This window comes from Musa acuminata, chromosome BXJ1-3, assembly GCF_036884655.1.
Source record: "Musa acuminata AAA Group cultivar baxijiao chromosome BXJ1-3, Cavendish_Baxijiao_AAA, whole genome shotgun sequence".
Taxonomy (NCBI): Eukaryota; Viridiplantae; Streptophyta; class Magnoliopsida; order Zingiberales; family Musaceae; genus Musa; species Musa acuminata.
In genome coordinates this window covers 633,291-660,000 of record NC_088329.1, presented here as the reverse complement: position 1 = coordinate 660,000, position 26,710 = coordinate 633,291, and the positions used below count along the sequence as shown (strand labels likewise).

The 26,710-nt window shown below is 43.7% G+C and overlaps 3 protein-coding genes across 3 annotated transcripts in view; all 3 read left to right on the top strand.

Annotated features, from left to right (window-relative positions):
- LOC135614628 (ESCRT-related protein CHMP1) overlaps positions 1–3,274 on the top strand; it is a 4,221-nt gene extending 947 nt beyond the window's left edge. Inside the window, exon 2 of the mRNA XM_065112183.1 lies at positions 3,033–3,274. The gene's annotated coding sequence lies outside the window, so the exon portion shown is untranslated. The remainder of the gene's footprint in view (positions 1–3,032) is intronic.
- Positions 3,275–4,766: 1,492 nt separating this feature from the next.
- On the top strand, positions 4,767–6,900 carry LOC135582452 ((R)-mandelonitrile lyase-like). The gene is made up of 2 exons (XM_018823387.2): positions 4,767–5,693; positions 5,822–6,900. The coding sequence occupies exons 1-2, from the start codon at positions 4,862–4,864 to the stop codon at positions 6,754–6,756; spliced, it is 1,767 nt and encodes a 588-aa protein (XP_018678932.1). The 5' UTR covers positions 4,767–4,861; the 3' UTR covers positions 6,757–6,900.
- Positions 6,901–7,699: 799 nt separating this feature from the next.
- On the top strand, positions 7,700–9,360 carry LOC103977402 (squamosa promoter-binding-like protein 10). Its single transcript, XM_065112167.1, has 2 exons — positions 7,700–8,360; positions 8,991–9,360. The coding sequence occupies exons 1-2, from the start codon at positions 7,816–7,818 to the stop codon at positions 9,211–9,213; spliced, it is 768 nt and encodes a 255-aa protein (XP_064968239.1). The 5' UTR covers positions 7,700–7,815; the 3' UTR covers positions 9,214–9,360.
- The last annotated feature ends 17,350 nt before the right edge of the window (positions 9,361–26,710 follow it).

The following is a 26,710-nucleotide window of genomic DNA, read 5'->3' as shown; positions in this document are numbered from 1 at the left end:
ATTTTTTATGCATTGATGTTTGATACTCGCTGGACGCCAGTTGGTGCTTTCTGATTCTTCCTATTAGGTTTAGGTTGTTCCCAGTGGATTCTTGCTCTCAAATTTGAAGTTGGAAATACTTCTATTGTCATCTCGTTGGCCTATCTCTCACCCTAGTTCATGTACTTCAAATTGATTAGTAACAGCCCCTGCACAACTTGGAACTAAATTTGTCTGCAGAAGTAGATCATAACAGAAAGGCACAGCGGTCTTAGCAAACTGATATATGCAAATAGTGGATTATGGGTGTTTGGGAAAAAAATGAAGATTAAAAAGGGAAAAAAGAGTTAGCTAGGAGCACAATCGAGTTCTGCAGAACCTTGCATGTTGTCTTAAGTGACATTAATTTCGAATCTTTTGATAATCTTGTTTCTAATGTAACATTGCACTAATTTAAGTAGCTTGTTCCCTTTATATTTCTTTTAGTGTTGCATGAACACATCTAAACATCAAAGATGAAACCACCTACAGTGCATGAAAGCAAATGACACTTGGAAAGCATAATTTATTTTCTTATTCTGTATAATAAGGGGGTGAGGCCTTGTTATAGTTTGTTATCAGTGGTCTGTATCGGAATCATGCTTGACTTTTCTTTCGTTCTTATTTTTGGTTGATGAAATCTTAGATAATAGGGCATGACTACTACTGATTTGAATGGTATGGTGGGGTTCTAATTGATGCGTGGGTCCATTATCAAGTGCATATATCAGTTTCTGTTTTTGCAACTAAAAGAAGGTCCTCACAAGACACTTAATGGATGCTTTTTAGTCATTAAGCTTTTTCTAAATGGGTCACCTAGAGTTTGAATTATAAATGAACAACAATTGGAAATTAGGATTTTCACAAAGGATAATGATGATCAAAATCTGGATTTCATTTAAATTGACATACCAACATTTAGTGTGGGTCAGCACTTTCCAGACCATTGAAAAAGGAGAGAGGGGTGGGGGTGGGAGGAGGACGAAGAAGAAGAAGAGAAGAAAGTGGAGAAGTAGAAGGCAAAGGAGGGGGCATAAGAGAAGGCGTATAGGTAGGAGGAGGAAGCGACAACTCGACCAAAAGGAGGTGGTCGTGGCAGTGACACTTGGGGCTGGTGGAGGTGGTGTTGATGTGGTGGGGAGAGAGAGAGAGAGAGAGAGAGAGAGAGAGAGAGAGAGAGAGAGAGAATGACATGAAAATGGATACTTGTGACGGCTGTCAAAAATAAATAAATGGTGTCTGTACCAGATGATATGATCGCATGGTTTTGTTTGTTATCAATTTGTATATCATGTAGTAAGTCTGGTATGGTGCTGGGTGGTATGGCCCATATTGGACCATACTGGACGTAATCGCCATTTCGCTTCCGATTGGTTGTCAAATCGGACATTCTGGTACAATAAAAGCAGTGTTTTAAACAAAGATGGTGCTGAGTTATTATATTTTGCTGAAAATTGTGATTAAGTTTGATTATAATCAATCATGTATGACCTAATGCAAAACATATAAAGTCTGTGTTTTCATTGTCGACCCCAATTCATAGAATATTTAATGGATGATTGTGTTGAGATAGAAGATGTATATCTTACAACTGTCGGCGCATAATTTTGTTCACTAGATAACAAGAGAGTAAATGCTTAACAATAACAATATGCATGTTGAATCAGTAAACATTAATTCGAAGAGCCACCTGTCAATCTTAGGCACTGAGTTATAAGAGGTGATTTGTCACTAGAAGCAAGAAAGGTCCCTAACAAGTGGAGGGTTGATGGTAAAAAATATCAAGGGGAAGATTTTTGTTAAGTGGTGGGCTCAATATTCATGATGGTATTAAGCTTATTTGTCTTCTTTTGTTTGGAATGTCTTGGGAGGGGATATTGTCTTAAAACAATTTGGTCAGACATCAACTAGACCGTGTACTTGGAAGATTATATAGGTTTTAGATATGTTGATGTAGAGCTCAAGATGGTTTCTTTCTTTAGGTTGCCTTTGCATAACATCATGATAGGTCGATTACGGGAAACAAAGTTCAGACTTGTAAAAGTGGGAACTTCTACAGTGACTATTTTTGCCAAAAGTGTTCAGACTTAAATGTTGTTATGTCAATATAGTGGGAATTTTATGGTGACTATTTCTACCAATTATGTAAAGTCATAGTAAGAATATAAGGTAGGCACCATATCACTAATTAAGATATTCGTCTTACTGGCACTTATATTTGCTCCTGCAAAAGGTGGACTCCAAAGTTGGCACAATCATCTTTATTGTGCTAAAATGATAGTATTGTGAGTATCATGTCTCCGAGTATCACTGAGTGAGTATTGTGCCAATCACACGTTCGTGAATTCGACCAGTTTCAAGTAGTACATTCATGTTACATAAATTTGTGTATTCAATTGGCATAATGGCAATATATTGATATGTGAGTAGTTGTCTACCATGTCAGTAATGAATTCTGATGCGACTATATGTAGCATAGGTTCTAAGCAGTTCACTTGTAATCCTCCTCACATCTGATACATCTGCCAAGTTCTTCATCAGTCAATGTGGTAATTATGTTTCATGTTAAACCCACCAGAAAAGAGGGGCTTCCTAGAATTGTGATTTAAATGAAAGTATCCTAGTGTGGTATGTTATTAGTTTTTTCCCCCTTACTGTAAGAAAGCAACAAACAGAACAGATTAGACAGATCTCTGATTTGTTGATCCTTTTTCTTATCCATTATGTTATGATGTTTTGCTGAAGAATCATAAATTATATTGAAAAAAAAGAAAAAGTCTATATGATGAATAGATGCTATGTGTGTGTATGGATTAAATACATAGACACATTTTACATGAACATGTGGCTTAATTCCTTGTTGTATAATTTCCAACTGGAATCATAATATAGCCAGCCATCTCCAGAGTAAAATCATACTTTGTTATGACATGCATATCAGGTTGCCAAATTAGAAAGGTGAGCAGAAGTGATCCTTTAGTGCATAATGATTTGTTCACCTCATTCATTTTCAGGAGTTGGACGCGTCCTGCTGAAATCTATTTACAGGCAGGCCCTTCATCTATGATATATGCTGGAGAGTTGCTAAATAATTGTTGTTGGTGGTGTTGTATATATATATATATATATATATATATATATATATATATATATATATATATATATATCAGGGCACCTGTGGCAGATGTACGTTGTTATTGTTGACTTGTAGACCTCTATGTATTTATGGAACTCTGAAATCCGTGATTGCATGTTATTATCGTGTCCTGTATTTTTTTAGGCAAGGGAGGGGGGAAGAAAGTTGATGCACAATACTCTTTCTTCTTTGGGGGGGGGGGGGGGGGGGGGGGGGGGATAAATAGCCTATTTAGATGAACCGGATCACACCAGAAAAATTTTCAGGGTTGATGTGGCGTCATGCGACCCTGATGCATGGGGTCTGCTAGACCACATCAGCTCTGAAAGAGTGGGAAATTTTTATTCTAAAAATTCATTATGATTTAAATTGATATTTAAACAAATCATTATGATTTTATTGTTGTTCTTTTGAGAAGAAAAAAAGAGACGAGAAGTTGGAATAAGACCATAAACAAGGTTCAATGTAAGCCCCTTACCCCCTGAAAATTTGTGTGTTTCCTAGTACCTACCTACCACCTAAGCTAGACAAGCCTGAAACTTGAGTTGTAGAGAAAGCCCTTCTGCAGTTCAACATTCTCCTACCTCATCATCATTTAGGTCAGGCTTTCTTTGAAATATACCTACCTACCTACCTAGTCATGGAGAAGATGACTTTTGGTAGCCAGCCAATAAGTCTATTACGCCTACGAAAACAAATATTTTTTTGGAATCCAAATTTCTGTGGTACCCATTATTCAATTTTTTAAGTCCTTCAAAAAAGACTTTGATTAACTACTTGTTTGTGCGATTAAACTGCACATGAACTTCAAAATTATTCACATCATGATTCATGCAATATTCCCTCCTATCCTATTGTGGTTAATGCCGAGGTGGTAAATCTCTATCTATCTATATATCAGTGTCAACAACATGTCAAGTGTCTATATCGATGAACAATAATTTAGTCCCTAATCCGATACTAATACCAATAAATTGGCTACTGGGACTCGAGCAATGGAATGGAACTCCCATGTTTCTCTTGTTTAGGAGAAACATAATAATCCAATTCATGTCCTGTAACTACGCCCAACATACCAATCCAAAAACTCATGCTGACCATCCACATGATCTTATGAACCGGTAGATCATATCCAAACCTACGACTCGTTGATTTACCGGTGTTTGGAACCCAATTCAGGTTTGTTTTCACATCTCTTTTTTTCACGCTATCATATATATATATATATATATATATATATATATATATATATATATATATATATATATATATATATATATATATATATATATATATATAATATGTCAAACAATGATATGGATGTTTTATGCCATCAGAAAAAAAAAAAAAAGAGTTAAAATGTAAATATTTGCATAAGCATAGTAAAAGGAATAATCGTATAAGGATAAGAAATGGTTTGATGGGTTTAATTGGATCACTGAGATTTACCTTAAGTTGCTTGTTATGAGCCCTTGCAAGTTTGATTCCTGGTTACGTGGCCGATACCTGCATCACCACGCCTGACAGGGTTAGTTTGGTCATTTCTTGCTCATTTAATTACAACCGCCTCGACCGCCATCTCTCCGTCGGCCTTCGCTCCCCAGCATTTCCAAGAACGATAGGCCACTTCGACTTCGACCGAAACCTCCCTGCTTCCTCGCTCCTCCTCCTCCTCTCTTTCTCCCCTAAGCATTCCCTTTCAAGAAAATGGGCAGGAAACCCTCCCTCCCCATCGCAGCCCTTCTCCTCTTCCTCTCTCTGCCTTCACTCCAAGGTATGCCCCGGCTCCAATCTCCTTGGCTTGTGTTCCGATCCCATCGGTGGTTTCTTGGGTTCTTGATTGATCCCATTGTGGTTTCTCCGCTTGCAGGTTACGCGGGCTTCACCTGCGACGCCACCGTGTTCCCGAAGGAGGCCGAGTACGACTACATCATCGTCGGCGGCGGCACTGCTGGCTGCCCCCTCGCCGCCACCCTCTCCGAATCACACCGCGTCCTCGTCCTCGAGCGTGGGGGCGCCCCGGGCGAGTTCCCTTCCCTGGCGGGCCAAGATGGGTTCCTCCGGACCCTGGTGGACACGGACGCCCGGGACTCGCCCGCCCAGCCCTTCACCTCCGACGAGGGCGTCCCCAACGCCCGCGGCCGCGTTCTCGGCGGCAGCAGCGCCATCAACGCCGGATTCTACAGCCGCGCCCATCCGTCCTTCTTCGACGGCGGCGACGCCGGCGGCACGGTCGCCGCATGGAACATTGGCCTGGTGAACGAGTCGTTCGAGTGGGTCGAACGGGAGGTGGCCTTCCGCCCGGTGCTCCGGAGTTGGCAGGCGGCGGTCCGCGATGGGCTGCTCGAGGCAGGCGCGACGCCCTACAACGGATTCACCGTCGAGCACGTGGTGGGCACCAAGATCGGCGCCGCCACCTTCGATTCCCACGGCCGCCGCCACAGCGCCGCCGACCTCCTCAGGTTCGCCAACCCCACCAACATAAAGGTGGCGATCCGGGCCACCGTCCACCGGATCTTGCTCAACCCAGTCTTGCCCGGTTCTCTCTCTCTCTCTCTCTCTCTGGAAGCTATCGATGCCCGTCTAATCTCGCTAGCATGGTTCTTGGCCGTAGATACTGGTTTGGCTCTTGTGATCAACCTTCATCACCTCCATGTACCCTTTTAGGTTCGAGCGGACGATCGCGGCCCAAGGACCAGGTGATGGCGGCCGGAGTGGTGTACCGCGACGGCATGGGGCGCCACCACCGCGCGAAGACCCGCCCGGGAGGCGAGGTGATCCTCTCGGCCGGAGCCCTCGGCAGCCCCCAGCTGCTGCTGCTCAGCGGCATCGGGCCGCGGCCATACCTGTCGGCGTGGGGCATCCCGGTGGCCCTCCACCACCCGAGCGTGGGGCGGCACATGTACGACAATCCCCGTAATAGTATCTCCTTCATTCCCGCCGTCCCCGTCGACAACTCCCTCATCCAGGTCGTCGGGATCCCGGGCGCCGACGCCTCCTTCGTCGAGGCCGTGTCGAACATAGTCACCTTCCACTCCCCGGCCCCCTCCGTCTTCCTCCACCAGTCCGCTTCCCCTCTCTTCGTGACCGTCGCCACCCTCATGGAGAAGGTCCCCGGCCCCGCGTCCGAGGGCTCCCTCCGGCTCGCCTCCCTCGACGCCAGGGACAACCCCCTGGTCCGATTCAACTACTTCTCCAGGCCGGAGGACCTGGCGCGGTGCGTGGCCGGGGTGCGGCGGCTCGGGGACGTCCTCTACGGTAGGTCGATGAAGGAGTTCCGGGCGGGAGCCACAGGGTTGCGGGGAGGGAGGGCGGGGCGGAGGGACACCCGGTTCGTGGGCCCAGCGCTTCCGGCCAACATGTCGGACGACGCTGCGGTGGCGGCGTTCTGTAGGAGGACGGTGTCGACGCTCTGGCACTACCACGGCGGGTGCGCGTCGGGGAAGGTGGTGGACGGGGACTTCCGGGTGATGGGGGCGGCGGCTCTCCGGGTGGTGGATGGCTCGACCTTCAGGGTCTCGCCGGGGACCAATCCCCAAGCCACCGTGATGATGATGGGCAGGTACGTGGGGCTGAAGATGTTGCAGGAGAGGGAGGAATAGGTGGCCGAATGCATGAAGAGACGCAGTGAGAAATGGTACGAAGTCATCATCCATCTGCAAACTGTGCTTGTCCTGTGTTCTGCATGCTTTTTACCCACACAATACCTGTATAATTTGCAGGGATGTATCACTTTTGTTTCTTCCTTCATGCATTCCTCTCGGATACCATTACTGCCTGAAACCATTCACCGGCCAATAATATACTCGGGATTCATGTATATACAACTCTAATTGACTTGCCGTGCATTGTCTACTTCTTACGTACGTACAAGGAACTATCTCCCTAACTTGTCAGGTGGAAAGATTTCATTGGTTTCAGTGGTAATGAAGTACATGCGTCATGAACAACTTCCTGCATTGATATTTGATTAATCCGAATTTTAGCTGAATTATTATGTTCATTATGTCCGATTATTTCTTGAACAATGTTCAGATTGTGCTCTGTGTGTGTGTGTCTCCAGATTATAAGCAAAACCATTTTAACTAGGGTTTCAAGGGGAGGAGGAGGTAAACATACCTAAAAGGGTAGAGCTTCCGATATCCCAATAATAACATGAGAAAGCAAGGAGAAGACTTTGTCTGTCCACACGTCGTACTACCATCACCATCAAGCTTCTGACGAGATCTGCATGCAAAAGGCCAAGATAGTAGATTTAAGGGATTAACCACTAAACATATGCTTTTAAGCCGCCATTACTTCCTCGGTGGGAGAAAGCTCCGTCTCCTGCATGGCTTTCAGTTGAACTCATCACTAGAACAGAAGGCTTTTGGGATAGGCAACCAACCTCCCCTTAGCACAGCCAGAAGCGGCATCTCTCTCTCTCTCTCTCTCTCTCTCTCTCTCTCTTCTTTTATAACCATCCTACTTGCCGTTGCACTTTTAATCCCCACCTCCCAGAACTTACATGCAGAGAGCAAAGGAGAAAAAGGAAGGGTGAAAGCCCAGAAGCCAACTTCCACTTCGGTATTCCTCCCTCCCTCACAGTCTTATACTCTCACTCTTTTCTTTCTCTGACCCTCTCTCCCTTTCTATCTTTCGAAGGGCCGTCTGATAGGAAGATGATGAACAGATCCAGCTCTGCTGAGGCCTACTTTGCCCCTTCCATGATGTCCTTTGTTGGGCTGGAAGGCAGCAGCCTAAAGCACCAAACTTGGGATTGGGAGACCAGCTCCATCGACGCCAACACCACCACCACCCCAGTCACCACTAGCAACCTCCAAAGCCATCCATTCTTCCCCAACGTGCCCTTACTGGACTGCACCCCGCCTCCTTTGCTCCCCATGACGAACAGCTTCCCCTTCTACTCGGCGCCGCCCCTGCCCGAATACCCCGTGGGGCTCATCAAGAGGGAAGACGGCGTCGGTGGCCGTATCGGGCTAAATTTGGGCCGCAGGACCTACTTCTCGTCCGGCGAGTCGCTCACGACGAGAGGGGTGTATTCATTGAGCCACCAGCCACCGCGGTGCCAGGCCGAGGGGTGCAGGACCGACCTCTCCGGAGCGAAACACTACCACCGCCGCCACAGAGTATGCGAGTTCCACTCCAAGGCCACTGTCGTCGTCGTCGGCGGGTCGCAGCAGCGCTTCTGCCAGCAGTGCAGCAGGTAATGGGCCAGCTTAGGAGGCCACACGGCCACCAGTTTCCCACGGTTGCTTTCCTTCTCTCTTCTGGCTTTTGGATGCCTTCATATGCCGTGAGAGTGTTGCTTCTTTTACGACCGCTTGGGTGGAATGCAGCAACCGAGCCTGGCATTCCTACACATATCCACAATCTCCATGAACACTCTCAACAACATTATGAGGTGTCAATGCAAACATAACTCTCACGCCTGAGCAAGGAGATCAGTGAGGAGCTCGTATTGTTCCTGACACATGTGCAGAACCCAATGCTTGTTGCATCTGTCTCCGTGAGCCATAGGAATGAAACCCCAGCAGTGTTGTGAGAGGTGTGACTGCCTTTGTCTTCCTTGTCCGTGTTCTCCTGTAACTTAGTACATAACTCCACATTCCTTGTTACCCCTTTCTTGTAGCTTTTCGAGGCTTTAATTGCAGCACCTACCCTAGTCCAGATCATCCATGGCACTGGCTCTCTTCTTCTCCTTATAGCTTCTGTTTCCTTGTTCGATGTTGGGTCCTTTTGCATTCTGTTGGTTCCTTTTCTTCATGTAGGGGCAGGAGAAATAGGCTCATAGACTTTTCATCTTTTGCCTCATGTTTCTCCAAATGGTGGTCAGGTTCCATGGGTTGGCAGAGTTTGATGAGGCCAAAAGAAGCTGTAGAAAGCGCCTGGCCGACCATAACCGAAGGAGGAGGAAGCCTCAGCCCCCAGCAACGATGGCAGAGCCCTCGGCCCCCAACAACGCAAACGCCAGCTCCCGAGGCCAGAAGACCACCAGAGACAGCAGTAATCTCGGTGCTCCGATCCCGCTCTTCTATCAGCAACCTCTTAACGCTTAGAATCTCTCCTCTTCTCATGATGCATTTACCATTGTGTAATTGGACAGCCAGCACCAAGCCCACAGGTACTGTTTGTACCACAAATGCAAGTACCATGGTTGGACCGGAGGGCCAGCAATACAAGGACGAAGGGCAGCTGTTGAGGAATGGACCGGCTCTTTATCGCGGAGGAGTCGCAGCAGGAGAAGGTGACATGGGGCCTGATCCCATGTACCAAACCCAAGGACACTTTGTCGAATCCTCCTCCTCCCCTTCGGCATCCAACGCTGCCAGCTTCCACCACCGCAGCAACCTCTTCCCATGAGCCCTCCCAGGCCGCGGCACTCGTGAGAGCAGCAGCCTCCACCTCAGGCAGACCGTGTTTGAGCTGGGCCACTTGTGATCGGTAGGGAAGTGTCTGTGATGGATGGATGAGCGATGGGCTACGACAAGCACTCGAGTAGAATGCGAGTCAGCTTTGCTTTCCTGGGCCTTGGGTTCTTCTTACTCTTTCTACTGTAAATAATGATTCGCTCTTTAGAGATTCGTACTGCAACCTTGCTCTCCGTAGCATCTATATCGTATTAGTCGAAAGCAAGTTCTTATACAATGTAGAATGAAAGCAGGGGGGGGTACCGTCTGCATGTCGACTGCGCAACACATGAAGGAGGGCAAAGACGCAACTGAGGGAGCGTTATCGACAAATAGTCACCATCGACCGGAACGCAACAGTCGACCCCTCCCATCGTCCGTACCCTCCTTCTTCTTCTCCCTTCGGTTCCTCGCGAGCCTTACGAGCGCCGGACGCCGTAGCAATGAATGCGACGTACGTGCGATGCGCTGATCGGTAAGACGCGGTCCTTTCGTCGAACAGGTGGCGGACAACCAAGATGCCGGATTGCGCGGTACAGCGGCATGGGAGGCGACGGCTTTACGGAGAGAGAGAGAGAGAGGACGGTTCGGGCTACGATGCTTTGGATGCTGGCCGTGCTGTACCACCGCGCATCGTGGTGGAGAATGGGAGAAAAGCTCCAAGCCGCGCCATCAGTTACCACCGGAGCCGGGGAAGATGTCGTCTCACACCACGCGTGCGATAGTTGAATCCATGCGGGGGTTTGGGTCTCATCATTTTGAAGCGTACTAGTACTTGTCGTCGTGGTAGCGATCGTGTCGGGCGGGGTCGGATCAGCGGTAGGTAGTTGGACCCGTCCAAGCACCGAATGTTGGATAGGGTGGAGTCTTATCGGACTTATAATGGATCCAAAATTCGATCAAGTTTTCTTTTCCGACAAAAAAAAATTAATGTCCACAACGACAAAAAGATAATTATCGAGTCATATTTATACCCTCAATCAACCACATACTTTGTCGTAGTTCCTAAACGAATACAATATAGAGTATGACATAATTTCTTAGAAAAAAATCTATAAAGTAATCATTAATTATCGAGGAGTCTCAGTAATTCTATACTCAAAGACAAAGGATGTAACGTCAAAAAAAGAGTATTGAGATAATTAGCTCAAGATATATCCAAATAGAAAAACAATAAGAAACTGAGATGGAAGTATATATATATATATATATATATATATATATATATATATATATATATATATATATATATATATATATATATATATACTATTTAAAAAAAAAATACTTACAAGATCTTCATTTGATTTTAAAATTGAGTCATATAGGTTTAAATACTAGAGATTCAGATGATTTACACATATAATGTATCATATCTATTTATAGGTATAGAATAGTAAGGTCTTATCATTTCTCTTATTTTAATCAACTAAAGTTTTATCTAATTTTAATAGATAGAGACTTAAAATCTTTTGAAAGATATAACCTTTAAATTTAATATTTTTAATTAAAATATAATTTTAGAGATAAGCCGTAGCTTGCTTTGAAGATCTTTATATGATCCTTTGGAGAGAGATTTAGTAAGGATATTTACAACATTTTCCTTGCTCTTGACCTCCATGGTGTCGATGACTCTTTGAAGCCTTTTTTTTTTTTCCGGATGAAATGATATTTAGTTTTAATATGATTCGTTCTCACATAATAAATTAGATTTATAACCATTTTAGGGTGTTTTGATTGTTAAAATAGACATGATGTTATTTTTTTATATATTATGAGATAGAAGCAAAACCATAGTGGATCTATGAGTATCCAAATCATCTCTTAGATTAGTATCATCTTTACAATTTAGCTTTATATTTGCATCTAAGTGGAGTAGAAACTTTTTTTGCTTTTGTTAATTTTAAAATTTTAATAATTTTCTTTGCATCATCTCTTTGAGAGATAAATATATCTTATTTTTATATCTATTATCTTTAGATAAAAAAAAATATTAAGCTGAAGAGAATGACCATCATGAAGTTTTAAAATCTTTACTTTATTATTATGATCATATCATTCAAATATACAAGAACAATAACATGTTTTGACAAATAAACTAGGATCATTAAGAAAATAAATATAGAAATATTAAATAATATTTTCATACCATGCTCTACAAGCATGTTTTAACCTATAGAGGACCTTCTTAAATTTGCTAACATAACTTGATTTAGAAATAAAAATATATTTCAATGATAACTTTATATAAATGTTCTTATTAATTTTATCATATAGAAATACATTATTTATAGTAAATTACTAAAGCTTCTAATCAAGATCAATTATTAAACTAATCATTACCCAGACGGATGTTATGTTGGTTACAAAACTAAAAATTTTCTTGTAAACTTTTTTTTAAAATATTTTTAAGAAAATCTCATTGGAATAAGTCTTGTCATGTAGCCATCTATATTTCCATTTATATTTCACCTTGTAGATCTATTTACAAGTAATTGATCTAAATTTGTAGGCTTTGGTATAAGATCCCTCGTTTCATTTTTAAGAGTAGTTTATTTCTTTATCTATGACAGTCACTATTCTAATACTTTTGGCTTCAACAAAATAAATAGGCTTAAGATCATCAATTAATTTATAAAAAAATAAAAAAATATGCTTACACTATATTCATTTATGTAAAGAGCTAGTTTGATAGTTGTCCTTTTTTATCTTCTCAAACTTTCTCCTCACAAACATCATTAATTTATCATATCATTTTGCTCCGTAAAGAAAGGAATAATAGGAGTAGATAAAAAAGTCAACTATAGGTTTTGAACCTATATCATTTTTACTATTATAATTGATATTTTCAAAAGTAACTATTTGTGAAAAATAACAAAAAGAGACATCATCAAACACCACATAGCTATGTATGTGTTTATGGATCTATGCACTTTCAATCTTTATTTCTTTCATCATATCTAATAAGGATATATTTCTAAGTCAAGCATCAAGCTTATTTTTCTTTAAATCTAGTATGTGAATATAGTACATAAAACTAAATATTTTAAAATATTTAATATTTTATTTATCTTCAAACATGAGCTCATATCGAGACTTCATATTGATTAGACTAAGAAGAGTTTGATTAATGGTATAAGTTTTACGTACCATACCTTCTGCATATAAGACTTTTGATAAATTCATTGCATCAGACCAATAGTTCTCTAAGTGATGTAGAATCTTTTCACACTGTTTGATGTATTTGGATGAGTTTCATTTTCATGTCATGATCTTTAAAAAGAAAAAGAACGTATAAAATGTGAACTCCCCACTATTATCAATATGTATTCTTTTAATTTTTCTTCGAAGAACACCTCCTTTAAAATCTTCAATGAAGAGAAGCATATATTGAGAACCTCAATAAAATGAAATTTAAGTAAGACCCATTACATTGTTGTGAATAAGCTCTAAGAAATTTGGCACCTTGAAAATGATATATCAAAAATTGTTTGTGTGATTTATTATATTGATAATATTCACAAATTTCATCACCATTAAAGATGATAAATTTGGGAAGACCATTAATTAGACTTTTCTATATTATGATCATTAATTTGAAAAAAATTATGTGACTAAGCATAGCATGTCAAATTAATGTATCTTTATACTCATCTTATCAATATATAAGTTAGATGCTTACAAAATATATAAAATTAATGTCAACTTGTTATTTATATATATATATATATATATATATATATATATATATATATATATATATATATATATATATGATCCATCAAAAGTATTATCGATTTGTAGAGGGCCTCTGTGAAACATCGTTTAAATCTTTAAGCGGCCCGCCAAAGTTCCCGTGGTTGTGTTCGCTGTGGTTTCTCCAATCGAGTGAGCGAATCCACAGACCCTTGAAACCCTAACCTTAGAATTGACATCCCCAGAACCGGATGACGACGACGGAGGGGTTCGAGTTCCCATCGTTAGGAAAGGGAGGATAAGTGGCGGCGACTTGGATGGGACAACCGGCTTGCTGGAAGCTCTTCCCGTTCTTCGCCGCCGTCATCATCTTGCGCGCCTGCTACCCGCCACCATATGCGCCATCTCCCTTGCCATCAACGGTAGATCATACGTTGAGTACTTCTTCCTTATCCTTTTCTGTCTTCCTCGTTTGTAGAGCTCTGCATCCGAGACAGAGAAGTCGTGAATGACTCGATGCATAATCTTTCCGTCTGCCGTCAATTAAGTCTACGAGAAGATTTTGTAGCAATATTATTTAAGATTTTGGGCATTTACATTCATAACGAGATTGAACACCTTGGGATTGATGTAAGATGCAACCCTGGTTAACGATGGATGAAGGAACTGTTTTAGTGGCCTAGAAGTGAAACGGAAGTAAGCCAGAAAGAGCCTCCTATCCTACAAGGAATGCCATTGCTGCAGTGGTTTGAAATCATCTGATATACTTATGATATCTTTCAACAGCATATCTGGTTTTGGATGGATCGTAGATGGTGAATTTGAGTTTCTTAGAGGTGGAAGGGGGCGGGAGGACTGGGGTTCTTCTGGATTATAGGTCTGGGAAGGGGTTTTGATCTCAAATCTGGATTTGGAAGTTGGGGAATGTGTAGGCTCCCCTCGAGATATTGGGAAAGGTGGTTCTTATGGATGTTTGATCAATATAAGATGCAGATTCCTGATGGCTCAATTTTGTAGTATGATCTGATTCAAGGTTGCATCAACCTTTGCTTTTTCATGAGATTGACATTTAGGGTAAGATCCAAGGGTCTTTTTCACAGATCCATGGCCAGATTGGAGTTGGACTACAGGTGTTCTCTTAAGTTCTTGGAGGAATATGCTTCTCAGCAATAAATCAGAAAGCAATAGCCTTCCTTTGTGATTAATGCCTCGTTCAGTACAGAGTCCTTAAATTTGATCAACTTTAGATTTCATCAACATTCAACTCCTTAAAATGATGCCTGGTGCGAGTGATATTCACTTGATCAGTATTATCAAACAGTACACTCTTTGAGTACAACACTTGATGTTAGCAAGCATTCGCATGATTGAGTATGGGGGAGGGAAATCCTGAAAAGCCGACCAAGTTGGGTGTGACTTTCTTTGATATAACCCAAATAGCTTTTCGATTGTATCCATTTCCAAGTACCTTCCTCCAAAGAGGTCGAGTGTCAAGTTAGTAATACAGGACCATTGCCATTTTTGGTGAATTATCTGTGCCACAAACTCCAATATCATCTATCGATCTTTCTTCTTTCCCCCCTCCACCTCCGCTCTCTTCCCACCTCAGCCAACAAAGATTGGGACTATAGCTGATGTATAATTAATATTAAGAAACTTACCTTTGCACCAAAGCATTTCTGTCATGTGAATCAGTAGGATTATTTTTAGTCCTAGTTGGTTGATCTTACATCAAGATTGACCAGCAAAGGAAAGATGAATTTGTCTCCATCCAATAACCAAATTTATGCAAGTTTCCTTCGCCATAATATTTCTGTCACCCATACTTATGCTGACCAATTAGATTGGATATTGGATGAAACTAAGACACTAGATATTTGAAGGTTCCCTTAAGCCTGTATTCACAAAACTTTGCTCAGTTTCTTTATTACGAGCATCAGATTTACTAATAAAAGTTCTTAAAATTAGAATCATAGTTGCACATTATGGGAGCATGATTTGCATAGTTTGCGAGAAACATAAAGAATTGGATTTCAAAGGAGACTCCCTAAAATTATGAATATTACCATGAACTAACACTCATGGCATTTATGGACAGCTCATTGTATTCTTTGATTCTTCAATTGTCTTACATTTTATGAACATACGAAAAATCCTATGATTGGTTTTGTCATATATTAAAAGACAAATACAAGGCTGATTTATCATGTGGGTAAAACGACAACTTAATAACATCAGCCCATATATTTGTACAATGTTTCTATGGCAAGTTTTAGCATTATTTTAAGGAGTTTTAGCACTTAATTTGATGGCATTTATTGCCAAAGTTATCTTTATACTAGTTGCAACAATAAAAGTTAGTACTTATTATTTTGTTGCAAAAGATTTTCATGGTTTACCTGCCAATTATGTCATAATTTTTTTATAAGCAAGTAACCTGTTGAAGTTGACAAGGAGAAAGAACATCTTAGTTCTCTCATCTTGGTTAAATTGGTTCAGCTGAATCATTTGGTTCGAACCCAAGTTGAACCCAAATGGTTTAACTCAAACACGTACTTGAGCCACCTAGGGCCTGGGTTGAGCCCAGCCAATAAAGAGGCGCTCGGGCCTCACCTCGCCTAGGCCCCTAGGCAAGCGCTTGAACACCCCTTAATAACCCTAGTTTAGAGCCAAGCTGTTTTATCACCAAAAGATAGATTGAACAACATGTTTTACACAGCAACAGATTTATCCACCATTTGTGGAATGGTATTGCTCTTCTTAATCTTGGCAACTGGAGAATAGCTTTATGCTTTGTGATCCAATATGCAGTATTGCTTTTCCAGTTGTAAGTTATCTATTGTGCCACAACACCAGATAAGAAGCATAATTGTATATGCTGTTTGTTCACCTCTAAGGTTCTTGTTTGAGGATCATTTGCAGTAAGATATAAGCCAATGCTTGTTTCTGTTAACAATGAATCCTTGCAAAATACTTAAACGTGTGCAAACTGTTTTTCCGTTAGCAATTCTTGTGCCCATGTGATACCAATTTTTGGCTGTGAACTACTGTTTCTGAGGGCTTGCTTGTTCTCCTCAAAGGGCTATGTTGGCAACAATTTTAGTATCTCTAATTTTCATCTTTCTGGATGTTGAAGAGAAGTATAGCTCAAATTTATCTAGAATACATTGCTTAATCCCCAAAATTAGTAGTAATATATTTTGCCATTGTAGTGAAGGACAAGAATTAGATGACTTTTAGATTCTGCAGATGGAGTCAGAATATTGCCAACTAGCGTGGATGCTTTAACAACATTTTGTAGATGGTTCTGATAGCAGATAAGATTTCCCTAACTATATGAGTAAATATCTTTATTCTGATAAGATTTTCCTAATTGTATGAGGAAATCTCTCTACTTTATTGAGGGAAATTCTCCCTCTTAATCTGTATAAATAGGGAGAGAATAGCTTCAACGAAAAACAGCTTCTTTAATAATTCTTCTTGTCTTATATTCTTTCTAATATGGTATCAAAGCAAGTGAGACTGAGCGAGGCTCCACGGCCATCGAAGCCTGCCATTCACCACATCCCGTGCCTTTGCATAGCAGAGAAGGGGGAAACTCTTTCCTGTCAGACTCGCTTCCCTATTGGACTCCCCTCTCCATCCGCTGTACGATCGTCCGTTGTACGGCGCGTGACGCCTTCGCTGCTACGTTAGCCGTTGTCGTGACCACACCCGGCGTCGCCATCAGGTGCGGCCACAACAACGAGGGCCTGTTATGGTGCGGTCGGCTGCTCTCCCTCGGTAGTGGATCCCTCTCCAACCCCTGCCCACTCCTTCCCTCTTCTCCTCCATGCGACTATCTTCTTCATCGGTGCCGCTTGCACCGACCCCAGGCTCGGGTTGTCCGTCGTCGTAGCATCGTCTTCATTAGGTTGTGATCTACATCAATTGCAGCCCGCTGCCTCGCTGTCAACCGTCGATCCTCAGCTCCTGCTAAGAGCTAATCGCTGCAGATTTCTCCACCAAATTATTGTATATTCCTCATGCTGCAGCTTCCTCCTCTGCTGCAGCATCGTTGCAGCTCCCTCCTCTGTTGCATCTCTGCTGCAGCTTTCTCCTCTGCTGTAGCATCGTTGTAGTTTTCTCCTTTGCTGTAGCATCGCTGCAGCTACCTCCTCTGCTACAGCATCGCTGCAGCTACCTCCTTTGCTGTAGCTTCCTCCTCTGCTGCAGCTTCCTCCTCTGCTGCAGCTACCTCCTCTACTGCAGCTTCCTCCTCTACTGTAGCATCACTGCAGCTTTCTCCTCTACTGAAGCATCGCTGCAGCTACCTCCTCTGCTACAACATCGCTGTAGCTTCCTCCTCTATTGTAGCATCGTTGCAGCTACCTCCTCTGTTGTAGCTTTCTCCTATGCTTTCTCCCTTACTACAACTACCTCCTCTACTGCAGCTTCCTCCTCTGCTATAGCATCACTGCAGCTTCCTTCTCTACTGTAGCATCACTGCAGCATCGTTGCAGCTTTCTCCTCTGCTGCAGCTTTCACAGTAACCATAACAGCCGTAGCTATCGCCGTCGTAGCCACAGCAGCAGCAATGATATGCTCTCCTACTCACGAAGTCTCTCGTTCATAAAATATTTGCTTTGCATCGATCCAAGATTGGTATCCTTAATAGGAGCACCATCTTATGGGGGCATGATAGCAGATAAGATTTTCCTAACTATATAAGTAAATTTTTATACTCTGATAAGATTTTTCTAACTTTATGAGGAAATCTTTCTACTCTGTTGAGAAAAATCCTCCCTCTTAATCTGTATAAATAGGGGGAGAATAGCTTCAATGAAAAACAGCTTCTTCATTGTTCAGAACTTATGCAGTGATGCTACAGCAGAGGAGGAAGCTGCAGCAGAAGAGGTAGCTGCAGCAGAGGAGGAAGTTGTAGCAAAGGAGAAAGCTGTAGTGATGTTGCAGTGATGCTACAGCAGAAGAGGTAGCTGCAGCAGAGGAGGAAGTTGTAGCAAAGGAGAAAGCTGCAGCGATGTTGCAGTGATGCTACAGCAGAGGAGGAAGCTACAGCAGAGGTGCAACAGAAGAGGTAGCTGCAGCAGAAGAGGTAGCTACAGCAGAGGAGGAAGTTGTAGCAGAGGAGAAAGCTGCAGCGATGCTGCAGTGATGCTACAACAGAGGAGGAAGCTGCAGCAGAGGTGTAGCAGAAGAGGTAGCTGCAGCAGAGGAGGAAGTTGTAGCAAAGGAGAAAGCTGCAGCGATGTTGTAGTGATGCTACAGCAGAGGAGGAAGCTATAGCAGAGGTGCAACAGAAGAGGTAGCTGCAGCAGAAGAGGTAGCTACAGCAGAGGAGGAAGCTGCAGCAGAGGTGTAGCAGAAGAGATAGCTGCAGCAGAGGAGGAAGTTGTAACAGAGGAGAAAGCTACAGCAATGCTACAACAGAAGAGGAAACTGCAGTAGAGGAGGTAGCTGTAGCGATGCTATAGCAGAGGAGGTAGCTGCAATGGAGGAGAAAGGTGCAGCAGGAGGAAGCTGCAGTAGAGGAGGAATTTACAACGATTTGATGGAGAAATCTACAATGAATTGGTAGAGAAATCTGCAGCGATTAGCTCTTAGCAGGAGCTGAGGATCGACAGTTGACGGCGAGGCAGCGGGCTGCGATTGATGCAGTTCACAGCCTGATGAAGACGATGCTATGGCGACGGACAACCCGAGCCTGGGGTCGGTGTAGGCGGCATCGGTGAAGAAGGCCGCATTGTCACGGACAAACTTTGAAACAGGGTGTTTGATGTAATGCTTATGTATGTCCGTGTCGTTCGGCATGTTCTTGCCTTGTACAGAATGTAGAGGGGCGGCCGAAGGCTTAATAGTCCCATTTTAGTTGGGTTGGTGGCCTCTTTAGGCTTGTAAATAAAGGTTGTGTCATGTGGACACGCTCGAGAGCTTTTCGGTCTGTAATGGACCATTTTACCCTTTGTTGTGCCACTGTTCAGAGCTTGTAAAGTCTGTTTGTAATTTGCATTGTCTATGAAGTGTTTTTCGGACATGTTTGCTTGTGGATCCCGATTGAGGCGTTCTCTTTAACCCGTTCTCTCTTTTGTTTGTCCTAAGGGACAATGGGAGGCTTCGGGGAGGCTGACCTTTGCGGACGGACGCACGAGGGTGCCGCACGACTTAGGCAAAACCAGCTAAGTCCATGTCATATGGTATCAGAGCGGGACAAGCACTCATAGAAACACTTGACATGCAAACGTGGGGGACCTAGCGGGGCTGCATGGAGGGCAGTCAGCAACGCGCGACCGTTTGAGGGAAAACGGGCATGGAGATGTAGGGAAAAGAGTCGCTCAGAGGAGCGGGCATCTGACATTGGCATTCAGAGGAATGGCCAACCCTTCGCGCGAGAGGCACCACGAGAACAGGCAAGCTTGGAAGAATGCGGAGCGCACAAAGGTTGGGATGGCTGAGTTTGAACTTCGGCTCAACGTTGACAACTTTACTTGATGGTGCTCAAGGCAAGCGAGGCGCTTGGCAAAAGGACGAGACCATGCAAAGTGGAATGAGTTGCTCAGCGACCGAAAGAGTTGTGCAAAGCTCACAGAGGTGAGGGGAATTGCTAACTCGAAGAATTCGGTACTCATGCATGGGCTTGTATGCGGACGATGGATTGTTCGTGGCCATCCCAAGGCGGTCGAGACTCGGCGCCATGGAGCATTGAAACTTTCTCTTCGGCATGCGAAGGATACGTCCGGAGGAGGCTGAAGTGTGCAACGAGTTCAACATGTTGCTAGGCCTTGAGGGGTGCAGTGGTGGCTGTATTGACATGGAGGCGCAATCTAGCAAGTACGTTTGTAAGAGGCAGAACAATGCACAGTTTGTTCAGCAGATCGGAGTAGTCCAAGGGGATGGTGATCTCCGAAACGAAGAGAGATGTTGCTCCAACGGGACAGTTATCCAGGAGGGATAAGTCTCGGCTCTCCAGAGGGAGAATCATGTGAGACGGACTTCACATGTTGAGGAGGAGTACCTCACAAACAACAACTCCACGAAGCTCAATGGACCGAGCAAGCAGCGAGGAGTTGTCACATGATCTCGCTCGAGAGAATGCATGGGTGGATGCATTGCGAGATCAAGTGGGGGAGCCAGCATAGAAGTTGGAACATGGAGCAGAGGCACAGTGCTTTCCTTAGACAGAGGTCAAGGACATGAACTCTTGCAGAGGCAAGAGTAAGATCATGTTGTTCCATGGGTCCTTCATTCTGACGGAGCAGACTCATCTTGCATGGTGCCAAAGACGAAGGGAGCTTCGGGGCACATGCACCTTATCTCGGAGGAGCATTTGATGGAGGAACTAAGGCGACTCAATTTGCGGAGGCGAAGTTGAGTTCAAAAGGCCTTAGCACGGGGCAAGAGGACGCAGAGGCAGGTACTCTTGAAGAATATGCCACAGTGTTGCCATTCGAGTTGCTATGAAGGAAGCGGTGTGCAGCGGAAATTGTGCTGGTAGGGGCAGAGGCCCAGGATCCAGACAATGGTGCACAAATTACAGTGAAGTCGGTGGACTTCGGGAGCTACTAGGCGACGGACTGTCCTAGAGCGGTGCTTCATCTAGGTGTGACCCAAGAGTGGGTGGATGAAGGTCGATTGCCAAAGGAGCGAACAAAATCGAAGATGGAGGTGACCCTGCGATGTATTGGCAGAGGCCACACATGGAGGGTTCACAATTCGAGTTTATTCCACAAGGATCAGAATGCAATGGAGATGTCACCAGGAGGCGACATGGTGCAGCGGATCGTGGTGGAACAGTTCGTGGCAATGCGACATACACGACATAGTCCCGTGAGGGATAAGATCATATGGAGGTATGATCGGGAGCTACTGGGAGCTCCGCTTTGGTGAACAACACGACGGCAAGAAGGGCTATGGATTCAAGGAGTGAAGGCCATGGTACCGCAGAGGCGGGTCTTCCGTTCGTGCATCGAATTTTGCATCGGATGAAAACCTTGGTCATCAGCATATGGGGGCTGGGTTCCACCAAGGGAAAAGTTCGAATGCAAGTACCAGTGAGTTCCATGGGAGGAACTTGATCATGCAGAGGTATGATCGAAGCAGCTGGAGAGCTGGACTGCTCCAGAGCTCATATTCGCTTAAGGGAGCCCGGCAAGTCAGAGGACAAGGCTGAGTAAGCGAACGTTGCTACCAAGGAAGCTAAGGAGAACAGAATCGATGCAAACTCTACAACGTGATGGCAGAGGCCAGGCATGGGAGTTGCAGTCTGTCTTTCCATCGACCAAACAGACTGCTTAGAGAACACAGAGGTGTTGAAGCAGGGGGTCGAAAGGGGCGAGGAAGCGACGACGAGTCCAGAGGGACTTAGCTACCCAAAATCAAGCAATCAGTTAGAATGGAGGTGGACTCGGAGGAGTGTCACGGAGGCATATCTACTGATTGTGAAGAAAAGGGATGGAGATGCGAGGCGACGGATAGTAGTGCCATGGGCATGGCAGCGCCATGGTACCGCAGAGGCGGGACTTCCGTGAAAGTCATTGATCCCTTGCTCTCATGGAGGGAGAGCGCTTGGTCGTGAAAGGGGCCGAGGAGGTGGAGAATGCAGAGGCAATCTTCAAGTACCGAGACAAGGCTAAAGGGCAGAGGCCGAAGAACTTCGTAAGACCGGTGTCAACAAGTTTCTCATCAAGATAGCCGTAAGTGAAGGACTTCGGGTCATGCAAGAGTGCACGACCAAGGAACGAAGCAAGCAGTACGCGATGCTGTACCTTTGCTACTCAGTGGAGTAGGCGGCAGGGTTGATGGAGAAGACGGTACAATCCCAGAGGCGACCTCATCTATCAGAGAATTACTCCAAGTTGGGGTGATAACTTCCTGCATTCTAGAAGTTCAATGGCATTGAGAAGGTGAATCACAGTAGCTAACTCAACGCAAGGAGTGCAAACACTTCAAGTACTTCAGAAGTGTGAGCAAAGAGCAGTCGAAGGCCAGTAACCAGCTCGATGCATGAAGTACAATCTCGAGGAGGCGGGCGAAGTCAAGTAACCTTTACCTTCTCAACTCTTAAGAGAATGGGCGAAACCGAGTACCCCAGTTCTCTTATCTATCCAGCAGAGGAGCTCTGCACAAGTTCAAAGACCCTTCGAAGATAATGGAAGACAATAGTTGTCAAATCCTCACCAACGGTGATCAGTGCTACTGAGAGTAGATTGTCCGCGTCATTTCCCAACGAAATGCCAATCGAAAGCGGAAGTGATGCGAACCTACTTGGATGTGACAACTAATTGAAAGAAGAGTCAATGAGCAGATGGTTGTGGAGGAAGGACCCAAAACTTCAAAAGTTTGCGAGAAGATGCTCGTTAAAGCTCCAACAAGCATCCACCCAGTTCAAGCAGCATGTGGAATTTCTGAGAGACTGGCGCAGTAAGAATGGTCTTTTCCTTCATTTGGGAGATCCGCGGGAATCAACAAGGATCAACACAACTCAACCAACCCCACACCAGAGTCAGAGTCATTGGCGAGTTGAAGCAGCATGGCGGATCAAAGGTTCGACTACTCAGAAACAGCAGCGGAGAGCAGCTGGGAGCCAGGAGGCGCATTGCAGCTGGAGCAGAAGATTGAAGACTCAGCAAAGGCGAAGAGTTGCAGTGTTCACAAAGGCTTCGACGAGGACGTCGAAGGGATAAGTGGGGGAGAATGTCACGGACAAACTTTGAAACAGGGTATTTGATGTAATGCTTATGTATGTCCGTGTCGTTCGGCATGTTCTTGCCTTGTACAGAATGTAGAGGGGCGGCCGAAGGCTTAATAGTCCCATTTTAGTTGGGTTGGTGGCCTCTTTAGGCTTGTAAATAAAGGTTGTGTCATGTGGACACGCTCGAGAGCTTTTCGGTCTGTAATGGACCATTTTACCCTTTGTTGTGCCACTGTTCAGAGCTTGTAAAGTCTGTTTGTAATTTGCATTGTCTATGAAGTGTTTTTCGGACATGTTTGCTTGTGGATCCCGATTGAGGCGTTTTCTTTAACCCGTTCTCTCTTTTGTTTGTCCTAAGGGACAATGGGAGGCTTCGGGGAGGCTGACCTTTGCGGACGGACGCGCGAGGGTGCCGCACGACTTAGGCAAAACCAGCTAAGTCCGTGTCAGCATGGAGGAGAAGAGGGATCCACTACCGAGGGCGAGTAGTCGGCCGCACCAAAACAAGCCCTCGTTGTTGTGACCGCACCTGATGGCGACACCAGGTGTGGTCACGACAACGGCTGGGGTAGCAGCGAAGGCGTCACGCGTCTTACGGCGGACGACCGTACAACGGACAAAGAGGAGAGTCCGACAGGGAAGCGAGTTCGACGGGAAAGAATTCCCCCCTTCTCTGCTCTGCAAAGGCAAGGGATGTGGTGAATGGCAGGCTTCGATGGCTCTGGAGCCTCGCTCGTCTCATTTGCTCTGATACCATGTTAGAAAGAATAGAAGACAAGAAGAATTATTGAAGAAGAACAAGAAGATCAACACAAAACTGCTTCTTCAATAATTCTTCTTGTCTTCTATTTTTTCCAACAGGTTCTGGGTTTGCTTTAACTAAGGTATCAGAGATTGCAAACTCTCACCACTTATATTTCATAATTCATGGTATTTTGCTAATCCTTTTGAATCAATCATTGACTTTGTAGGACTCTGGCCGTTAGTACAAGCAGACAAGCAACGAGGATACATCCGAAACTGGTCCTGTTTGTGGATGCATGCAAAGTGATACATCCTGAGCAATCCTATCATGTATCAACACTGAAGATTACAGCTTTTGGGTTAGGTGAAATCTGGCGTTTACTTTTTTCACTGTCAAAAGGGATCATTCATTGGTTGTTGAGCTAACCTTGAATTTACTTTGCCTTCATATAAGGAGAACATTATTTGGTCATAGTTAAGAAGTTCGGATGGGTTACAGAATCATCTTCATAACTGGTATCAACGTTTCTTGTGGAGATTTATAACCTAGAAAAAAAGTTATTTTGATCTATATGTTTTGCGATTTTATGTTTCAAACAATTTTTTTTTATCATAAATGACATTCCAAAATGGATTCTTCAAAATGACTGCATCAATCACTGAAGATTACCCTTGGTGTCAGATTGACAGGTTTATTTTATATCTTGATTGAGAACATGACATCCATCTGCACAGAAAAAAATTCCCGTATCATAAATCTTTAGTCTACACCTGATGGGTGAGTTTGACGCCTATGGTTATGATTTATATATGCAATTCTTCTAATCCACCAATATATTACAGCATTCCTTTTCTTGGGTGGTTACACTTCTTCACAGGGGACCGACCGCCCACCATTGCTTTGACCGAAACAAATGCTTCCAGGCCAGAATAGCTATCAAACAACTTCCTGCTCTTAGCACCAATAGCATCTGGAATCTGACTGTTCCGAGGACGTGGATTCGAGTCATCTTGACTGGCTAATATCACGGTTTCAGGATACCCAGGTCAGCTACCAAACCCCATTCGACATGAATGCTAAGTTGCTCAAATTCAATCTACTTAGTTTTGATGACTGTTTGGCTCCTATTATAAATTCTCCTGCTCCTGCAAGTAACAATTACAGACATGTGCAGTAGCAGGCAGCAACTGAACATCCCCTAAACAATGACAATGGAAAGGCTGTTTTAGCTAGCGCTTGACCAGCTCGAGTGGTGGGGAATGGACACTAGGAAAAGATAAACAGGCTAGAGATGACAATCCCATACCCTGGTGCCTCCCTCCCAGATAGTGCCAACCGACCACGATCCCCTCATCCATTCTCGTACGACTAAATGTCCACTGTGAATTTACCTTTCGATTGTGGGCCCACCAGTTAGCTAGGTCCAGACCCATCATAGAGTAGGCCCATGGCACTCGAGCACCTCATCCATGGACATAGTGCCCCAAAGCATCCTAGGCTCACCCCAGGGGACTCCTTTCTCTCACTAAACGCTACCACAACCTCACAATTGATTGGATTGACACCCATTTCCCCACCCCCCACCCCACTTTTTTTTTTTTTTGGTTGTCCATCGATCCAATTCTATTCTGCCGTCAAACCCGTTCATGGTCTCTCGAGCTTCCTTGGCTTTCCAATCTTTCGAGGATAAGTATGGATGGTAGCAGAATAAGTTTTTTTAAAGTATTTTTGTTAATTTGATTTTCTTAAGCTTGAGTAAGGTATCGTTATTCTGATTTAGGGTGGATATGATAAAATCCATACTTTACTAATTATCTTGTTAGTGTTTTTTTTTTTTAATAACTTCAAGTCCTAGTAGAGTTAATTAAAACAAACATATATGAGACTGAGTACCTGTACAACTCAAAAGGGGTCAGATCCACCATTATATGCTATCTGAGTCTTCTAATTATTAGTAATGTGTGATTATTCTTTTAGTTGGTCTCTTTTAGCTCACACATAGATATTTTAGATATGTCTTTTTTAATACTTGCGTGTATTTGATATTGTTAAGCTTCATTATGATGCTGTTATTTTAATTTTGGATTGAATATTGATAGGAAAATAGATACTCGAATTAGTTGAATTCGCTAATATTCTTTTCAGCTACTCGTGTCTATTTGACGATAACTCGGCATCACATTGTGTTTAGAGTAGTGACCGCCGAAAAAGTAGAAACATGGATGGGAAATATTACCTTATGGAAAATTGAGTAGGGAATAGTTGGAAGGGATCCTATGGACTCTGTTAGTGTCTGTTGGGGTTGACTAAAAGAAACAAGAACAAAGTGGCAACAGTTCCATTGTACCAGCAGAAGTAGGACAGTTTTGGATGGTTGAATATTGCGATCGTCCGGCCATTAACGGGATGGCTGTAGCCATTGACCTCGATTTAAGTTGCAGAAATTGGACCCCTCACATTGTTGTTGTGGTCCGAGTTCACTTTGGTAGGACACCCGTGGCCGTGTTCCCCCGTAAGTTTGCTACCTGACGACCTTTCTTTTTGTTAGTATGGTTTGTACACCTTGTGAGTTGCGTGGCTCGTGTAAGTCGCTCCAAAGGCTGCGTAGGTTGGTCCCAATGCATAATTTATGTGTCAGAGCACTGCACGTGCTTGGCATGTGACAGAAAACAATTATAATATGAAGAAATAGATGGCCTCATATGCGTGCTTCGTTTGTCCCCTTCATTACTACTTCATCGTTCTCCTTACTAGTGTAACTCCCCTTGCCTTTTTCGATTCCTTTCCAAGGATCCTATTGGCTACTCCATGAAATTGGATGAGGCAAATATGCACGGAATATAATATAGTAGGTAGTTAACCTTAAATAACGTGTATTAATTGGGGTAATGCATGTATAGACAAAAAAACAAACTCAAGTATGTATGTGCAGGGGAAATAATAAAATTATAATGCAAGTTAATTAGAAAATGATTAATACTATTATCCACAGTCAATTACTAAGTTTCGCAATTCAT

What these genes read in the sequence shown, in the direction of transcription:
- LOC103977402 (XM_065112167.1), top strand. Translation starts at nt 7,816, where the DNA reads ATGATGAACAGATCCAGCTCTGCTGAGGCCTACTTTGCCCCTTCCATG. An exon ending in TTCTGCCAGCAGTGCAGCAG is followed by an intron (nt 8,361 to 8,990) that starts GTAATGGGCCAG and finishes AATGGTGGTCAG; the next exon opens with GTTCCATGGGTTGGCAGAGT.
- LOC135582452 (XM_018823387.2), top strand. Translation starts at nt 4,862, where the DNA reads ATGGGCAGGAAACCCTCCCTCCCCATCGCAGCCCTTCTCCTCTTCCTC. An exon ending in GCTCAACCCAGTCTTGCCCG is followed by an intron (nt 5,694 to 5,821) that starts GTTCTCTCTCTC and finishes GTACCCTTTTAG; the next exon opens with GTTCGAGCGGACGATCGCGG.